The 8,419-nt window shown below is 44.9% G+C and overlaps 1 protein-coding gene across 1 annotated transcript in view; it reads left to right on the top strand.

Moving 5' to 3' along the window:
- The first annotated feature begins 487 nt into the window (after window positions 1-487).
- LOC135394326 (23 kDa integral membrane protein-like) overlaps window positions 488-8,419 on the top strand; it is a 30,344-nt gene continuing 22,412 nt past the window's right edge. Inside the window, exons 1-2 of the mRNA XM_064625019.1 lie at window positions 488-641; window positions 6,990-7,181. Of these exons, the coding sequence (XP_064481089.1) occupies window positions 531-641; window positions 6,990-7,181 (303 nt within the window). The 5' untranslated portion in view covers window positions 488-530. The remainder of the gene's footprint in view (window positions 642-6,989; window positions 7,182-8,419) is intronic.

Here is an 8,419-nt window from a genome sequence, read left to right as displayed (position 1 = left end):
CCACAATTTTCGAGCAGAAAAGTGTGAAATGCTATTATAAGAAATGCGTCTGCTAGAATGACTCAATAGACTACATTGAGGGAGTTGGGCTTGACTGCAGCACAGAAAAAAACAACAACAACATGCAGTGTTAGACGGAGGAGACGGTACTGCAGGTGTACCATCTCATCCGTGTAACACTACTGTCGTCGTTTTTCTGTGCTGCAGTCAAGTCCTAAACATGTTAGAATGACTTGAGAGAAAATAAATGGAGCACATACTATACCGTTCAATGAGACTGCCTCGCGAATTCTTAAACGATCACGCTAAAGCATTTGTCACCTCTATGCGAGCCATCTTCTCAGAATTGTATATGGCCCACACCCATGTTTCGAATAACGCGCCTAAAAAACAGTACAACCCGTAATTGGAGCTTTCCGCAAACACGTGCCCTGTTATTGGGCGATAACAGCGATGCAAACAAGGCTTTGTATAGCGAGTCCGAAGAGCAGGCCATTATCGTTCCGGCATCTGGAGGAGCAAAATCAGCCATGGCGGACGAGGAAGCACCGCGACAGCCGGTCGGCGGATATATCAGGCCTCCAAAGACGGAGTCGAATTGCGTCAAGTTCACGCTGTTCGGGACAAACGTCGTCATATGGGTAAGTGACATCCAATTTAACAACCGGTATCGCCGTCCACAGTCATGTGAGCGGCCTTTTCTGGACAAGGGTGTGGCCCGTCGTTCCTCAGGTGAAAATGGGTGCTTCCCGTGTTATCTACGCATTTTCGCGTCCCGTGCAGCCAAGTCGAAACTGCCGCTTGGGAAAACTGTTGTGGTCTGCACGGAACACTGGACAAGCTAGAGATGCGCAACTGTCGCGAGCCCAGCAGCAGCAAAACATATTCGGGTACAGTCGACTCGATCGTTGATCGATGCTCACGTCTTAAAAGCAATTAGCGGAAACTCGATCTAATGATGTTTCGTGTTATCTGAAAGCAAGATAAGTATAATGTTTACTAATCTGTGTATGGATAACAGTTGTGTGTGGAGCAGATATCGAATTACAGACGCTTTTATAAGCGTACGCGTATTTGTCCAGGATACCATAATTTTTCTGTTGCTGAAAGGAGCGAACCCCTTCGCGCAGTATCATCCTTGGTCGCAGGAAAGGCCCCGAAATGGAACCACATTTGAGCTCCGACTTGGAAACCGAGCACCATATCCGCAGCGCTATTTGAATACTTGGAATATTTTTGCACCTACACAAGTTTTCCTCGCGTACTGGGGTTTTCCAGCAATGGGATAGAGTATCGCCCCTGGCGATGAAACTCCCCATTCATCATCTCACAATAAAGTTGTTTTTGTTGTTCCTTGCGTACTTTTTAATTGGTGCTGATCAGAAGTTCATGAAACGCAAAACATTTTGCTTTATCGTGCTACTTTGATAGGCTACAGTAAATTTTATAATCAAAATGTTGCATGAGTGTCAACGTGAGATTTTTCATCTCATTTCAATCATTACTTGCCTATAAATGGCCCTAGACCCTAAGCAGTGGTCAAAGGACAGTCAGTAAAGCAAAGGTATGGAATGGGGAAGTTGGTGATGATCCATCGCAAACACTGCAGCACAGAAACGCAGGACTAGAGGGTTGCAACACAAAGACACCTCTCTGCAGATATGGTGTCTTCGTGTTGTTACCCTCTAGTCCTGCGTTTCTGTGCTGCAGTGTTTGCGATCAATCAGGAAAAACAGACATACACAACAGCAGACTAAGTTAAAAAGTAACGGCTAAAAGCATTTTGAATTTTTTAACGTTTGAACTAAACAGGTCAAAATCACAAACATCATGTACCGTATTAAATAAACATTACAACCGTACTATTGGACTTAGTAAATTCACTTGTGTCACTTCGAGCACCTGATAATGTCTTAGTTGTCTACTGGAAGTATTGGACAAAAAATGCTGCGCACACACTTGTAAAGGAAGTCTAAATCACGATTTGTACGTCTGCAATCCACGGACTGCATATCGACAGAGATTTAAAATTCTTAAGTATTCATAATAGAAACATTCGCAAATATCTGTCATAGTAAGTTTTTGGCACACACCTTCAGATGCCAAACGAAAGTCGTTGCACCCCTTGAAACAGCAAAGGGTATTGCCAAAATTTCATGTGCCGCAGACGTTATCACCTGTACACTTTGTATAGAGCACGGTGTGAATTAGTACTTGTCAGAGATATTCTTACACTGTATCGCCCGAAGCTTCCTTTATTAAGCTGCATTTTTCCTCTTTTTCTTGTTTTCATAAACATGTCCCCTCCCCGTTTCAAGGCATTCTTGCGAAGAATCGTTGAATATCAAGTTTAGGAAAGATATAGGTAAACGTCATTCATTTTGGGGGTATTCTTTTTTCCTCCTTCCCTTCCGCATCGCAGAACAAATATCGGCTCGTATTTGCTGCAATAGCAAGTTGCAAGAAAGGTTACCGAAATGAAACCCCATTTCACTTCACTTCTACTGATACGTGTCCGTATCGCGGTCAACTACGAGAAACCAACCGACATGTTTTATATTAATGTCGCGTTCCCGTATATTCTGGACCCTAGCGATACGGTGTACCCGGACGGATCTGCTGCCATGTGCAATTCAGTCAACGGCATCCACAACGTCTGAGTGCCCTACTCACGGCATGCTGCACAGCAGTGTTGTGGGCGGCCCGTTGTAGAGCTGTTGCCCAACATCAGCGCAACACACCTATCTTTCTGCTCGTTAGGAACACGTGCGTCCTCCTCACGAACCATTTGCAACGTGAGCTGCTCGCCCTTGGTGAAGAGGGGTTCCTGCGAATGTGGCGTTTTCACCCTTCTCTTCTTTTACGTGGTGAATGTGTCACCGGCGGCTCTCCCTGAACTGTGAATCTCATTTCCTTTCGTCTTCTCGCTTTTTCATCTGTATATAGTCACCAATGTGGTTGTACATATTGACTGTGTCTAGTGTACATATAAGCACCTACACATACCTACATATCTTATGAGCATCTAATTTAGTAGCTATATATGCACATAAGTTTAGAGTTAGTGTATAGCATTATATAGCTATTGTATAGTTACTGTATAGCATGAATTGCATTGCTGTCCCAGCGGCGCAACCAGCCAATCGGTGATGTTAATACATTTTATTATGACAGAAACGTTACTCATCATACTCAAGGAAGTCATGTTTACATCAGCCTGCAAGATGAAGCATAGAAGGTGTCTAGTTTGTTTCACTGATGCCCCTTGTACAGTAAATGATATGAGCAAGCAAACGAGGTGAGGGGGTGGGAGGAACCTGCGTCCCCCCTGGAAGCTCCATCATAGCAGCAATAAAGAATAAAGAGCGTATGTGAAACCGGAGGATATACCGGAAGCGTTATGCATTTTCTCAGGGCCACATAACGTCACAATGTTCTTTCCAATCTCGCTCCCGGTTCTTTAGGAAACAAAAATTGAAAATTGCGGGCTATACTGTGCCAAAGTAGACACTAACTTCGCATTGCCCGTCATGTGTATACGGTGGCACAACTGCATTGCATGAGCATAACACTGTCTGACGCAACGACGTCTATTGCGTCCCCCGTGGAAACTAAAATCGAAAAAAAAAGTATACAGAAAAAAATGTGCATGCATAAGCGGCAGTGTTGCCCGCTGAAATGACGAGTGACTCACATCAGGCGTCGCCCGGTCGATTTTGTCGCGATTTTAACAACAAAATAAAAATGACTAGATGTGATGTGATGCGACGTGAATAAAGAAAAATGGGGATGTGAGTTTCGACGAAGTCAAACTGGCTACCCCAGTACACTTAATACCGAAAGTTCAAACAGATGATGAAAACACAAAGGGGTGATGTCCAGAGAAGAACAGAGATGATAACGGAGTTCAACATGTAGTTCAAGTTCAAGAGCTGGGCCCAAGTGAGAGTAAAATGTCGGAATCGCATGTCGGAATGTCGGTAAAATGCCTAGAGCGAAATCTACCACGAGTGCGCTATGTTGCGAATATATTTATAAGGAGACACCAAACATGCAAGCTGCTGTCTTGTTGCTTTATGGTCGCGTTGCTATTGGTCCCTGCCTCAGACTTCTTGACGTGGCGGTAGTGCACTGGCACGCGGCGGTAGCAATGGTATAATGATGGCGTACCATAGTGGATACGCCGATTCTCGCCCGTAGGCTACCTGTATTGCTCTGAAATTAATTATCACGAGTGGAAGGCTCGAGCCTCAGGACCTCTCAACCATGTGCGTAGTAGCCTTTTCTTATATTTCTTTTTTTTTTTTTTTTTTTGTAGCACATGTTTGAGGCTCATTTGTCTAGTGTTGGAAGGAGATTTGCAGTAACTGTTTCTAAATCAAAGAAAAAAGTTCTCAGGAATGCAGTGTGGCGCACGCCTAAACATTTTGCCGCCGTTTATTCTTACATCTCTTGTAATTGCTATCATCGTTTTCACTTACTTCACCCGTGTAGCAAGCACGTAGTGAAAGTGACATTCGCATGCTTGGAGTGAACTTCACGAAAATGACAGTAAATTACCCCGTGTGACAGGGGTATTAAAGAGAGAGAGAGAGAGAAATACATGATGACGATGATATGGGGATGACTTCCGCTCATTGAGCAGAATGCTACCCCATTGCTATTGGGGAAAAATGAGAGGATGGTGATGAGGATGATGCTGACGACGCTGACAGGGTTTTAGAGAGAGTCGATCAGGCCGGTAGTTTGCAGGAATTTGATGAAGGGTCACAAGACGGACATCTGCTTTCGTGTGTCCCATGGTCTCAAAATGAGGGATATTAAAGTAAGTGCAGCTGTGCCGCTTTTCCGCAACTACGAAGCCGTTGTATAATTTTAAAAGGGGATACATCAGAAATACACAGTCTTTACCTGATTTTACAAGACTTACTTGTAAGAAAAAAACAAAAGTTTCAATTTGCAACTCGTGGGCGATGCCATATTGCCTTATCCTAGTATGATGTCATACTAAGATGTGCGTGGATAGCCACTGAATCATCTTTTAGTTACAGCCCGCAGCCGTAGGTAAGCAATCGTGCGTCAGCCGGAAACGCGTGGTACAACACGTTGGAATTTGTTTCGGAAGGATTCTTGTATCCTGGAGCACAGCAGGTATAGCAAAGAGCGAAGAGCACGACCAACATGCTGCCAGTCTAGGCAAGCAGATCGCTCGTTACCCAACTTTACTCCCTGGTCCAGCACAAATGGTCAACGGCCACAGAATACAAGTTTTGCGAATCAGAGCTTTAGCGTGCTCTCCGTTCCGGCACATCGAATCGGATGGCACGGGTTTTATTTCGGGTAGGACTTTTTCGGGTTAAACCCGATTCCTCAGGATTATTCCCCCCGAATCAGTTTAGCACCGATTCGATATGAAGATCTATTAATGAAAACAGGAAAGGCCAGTAGACAGAGGTCGGCTTGCTATTCAAAAAAGAAAAAGGAAAAAAGAGGAAAGAAGGAAGGAAAGAAAGAAGAAGAAACTGGGAAAAATCACACACACGGTCACACGATCACAATGCGTTGATAAGCTCCGAAGCCGATTCCTCCACGAATTCTAGTCGCGTATCGCGTTGCATTGCGTACACTATTGAAATAATATTTGCATATTGCGTGCGTACAAATGCAATTTGTACGCCCGCCTAATGCAAGTATTATTTCACTGCAACAATAAACTATGCCAAGCACATTTGATGTTACAATATGTGGTGTTTGTCACCATAAATGCTATCATTGACGAGGTACGTATGTGTTTGACCAATATGTGCACTGTAACTGCAGGCGGCTTGTTGGGTAGAAAGAAAAAATAATAACTCGGTAACACACGAATGTATGAGCAGCGCCCAATTTCACCCACCCACCTAAGCCTCGAAAGTCATTTAACCCGAAAAGTCACACCCTTTACCGGCTACGGCCGACTACGGCAAGCAGTTCCACCAACCACCACCGCCGCCTATTGACCCGGGTTCGAATCCGGGCGCCGGCTATGGTGTCTCGGTGTTTTCCTCAGACGCTCTAAGACAAATGTCGGCACAGTTCACTGTGTAGTCTGTCCAAGGACGCACGATCCCCTTACCTGTAGTCGTGACGTTGCCCGCCTGAGCGTGGCTGACTACGGGAAGCAGTTCCACCATCATCACCACCACCACCTATTCAGGTGTGGCAAAAAACGGCGAGCCAATATCGACATTAACCTCTCTCCTATTCACGTGACTTCATTGCACAATGTTTACGGGTTACCGTTTCTCATTTCTCAGAATTTATTTTCTCACAAACTCATTTCTCAGTAAGTACAAATTTTCCTTCCTCAAAAACTCAGAAAGCGTAGTAGTTCCGTGTTACAAACAAAGCACGTTATTTGGAATGTGGAAGAGTAGAGGGTCCAGCGAATCGGTGAGGAAATTCTAAGGGTGTTCTTGGCGGTGAGGAAGTTCTTGGCTGCGCTAGTCGGCTCGTGCGAAAGCGATCGCATTCTATGAGAATACGCCGTGAATCTTCTCTCACGCCACAGGTTGAGCGAACTGGCCAGGTTGCAGCGCAAATTTTCTGAGGAAACACATTTGCAAATGAACCATTTACTCGGAGCTGGAGATGTATTGCTTCCAGCGATCTGGGCATCCGTGGGGATGTGTTATTTATGAAAGATGTGAAGAATATCCGCTTGGGATACTCGGGGTAGATTGTGCGATATGGCACAATTCATCGGTGCCCATTACGCAAAGCACAAAGGGGAACTGAACAGCCGCACGTCCATAGCACCCGCACGCCGGCTCAAGCAATCCTACGTCTCCCTCGTTGCTTTCACTTTAATAAATCAAGTAACTATACACACCGGGGTATTTTCAAAGTGTGACACATTTCTGTGATGTAACGGTTGGTTGGCCGTAACTTAGACAGTAATGCCAGAAGAAGTCCACATATCTTAATACCCATATGTTTTTATTCCACAGATACTAGGCGTGGTTGTTCTGATTGTGTCAGTGGTGTTACTGTGCGGCCGGGGATCGTACAGTGACCTGGATGAGGTGCGAAGTATACGGGAGTCCGCCATCACGGGCATCTGCTTGGGCCTCATACTCTTCTTCACGGGCTTCCTGGGATGCTGCGGTGCCGCCAAGGAAAACGTCTGCATGCTGGCCACGGTACGCGACTTCGTTCAGAATGCCGAGATAAAAGTAAACGTGAAACGCATCAGATTGGTGAAGTGTTTCGTCCCATCGCCTAATCAATCTGGGAGCGAAACAAAAAGGAAACTAAAGCGCACTCCTACCACGGGGCAGTTAAGCAAAGGGAATGTGCGAATTGTTCATGCGAGTGTTTTCGTGCTGAACATTAATTTCGAGAGACGTTTTCCTACCTACAGGACGAGCTTTTGCACTGTCATGTAAGCCCGTTCGATTTTGAATTATATTGCAGGGTGTGCCACTAAACTTTCTGTTTTACAATAAATCTAAGCGCTGCCATTCGGTTTTTAGCGGAGTTCAAAAGTGTAGATTCAAAAGCGCAACCACACACGGATGCATACAAAAATCGATATTGAATTCCTTGTATGATCTTGATGTGTTTTTAATGAGTCAACAGAAACGCATCAGAAACTCAACGTGTAATGTGATTCCACATTACGTTCCTACGAGCAACTAAATGGAGTTTTGACATTCGTTTTTCTCATGAAAAACGTTCATATTTTTTTCTGCAGAGTTTTTAATGCATGAAATCGTCAGGACATACCAGGACCACGACCATATCTATAATACATAATCTATATAATGTATTATAGAGATGGTCGTGACCAGGACATGAAAGAACTGAAGTTCTGAGGCTGGAACAACTGGCTGGTAGAGCTGGTAGAGAGGCTGGTAGAGCCCTGGACCGGCAATCTAGAAGATATGGGTTCGAGTCCTACAGTTGCCTAACCTTTTCAGTGACTGTCATCTTTCATCGTGACCAGGACATACCACTTGTGCTGCTCAAGGCATATATACTTGAACTGACCGTTGATATGTTTTTATTCTAATAACGGAGCATTGCGGTGGCATTTACCATGTCTCAAACCAGCCGCAGATACCGGGGGGGGGGGGGGGATAGCGTCAGTATATACATGGGATTTTCCTCTGTCCCCTCCCCCACTACGCGCTCCGACAAAGAAACCTGTGTCCGTGTGTGGTTGCGCTTTTCAATCTACAATCGAATACCAACAAGCCCAGCACTCTACGCTTCTAGAATTCAAAAGTGCGACTTGCGTTCATGACACGATCAATAGCAACAAGAGTTGAAAAAGTGGTGGGGATAGTTGTTTCTACATATAAAGTGGGAGTCGCCTAAGACTTCCAGCTTTTCAGACACGTACAGGTCACAGGTACCTACTCTGCGCGGGGTTCTA

Source organism: Ornithodoros turicata, chromosome 5 (assembly GCF_037126465.1).
Source record: "Ornithodoros turicata isolate Travis chromosome 5, ASM3712646v1, whole genome shotgun sequence".
Taxonomy (NCBI): Eukaryota; Metazoa; Arthropoda; class Arachnida; order Ixodida; family Argasidae; genus Ornithodoros; species Ornithodoros turicata.
The sequence above is the reverse complement of the archived record's forward strand: the minus strand, read 5'-3'. Positions and strand labels throughout refer to the sequence as shown.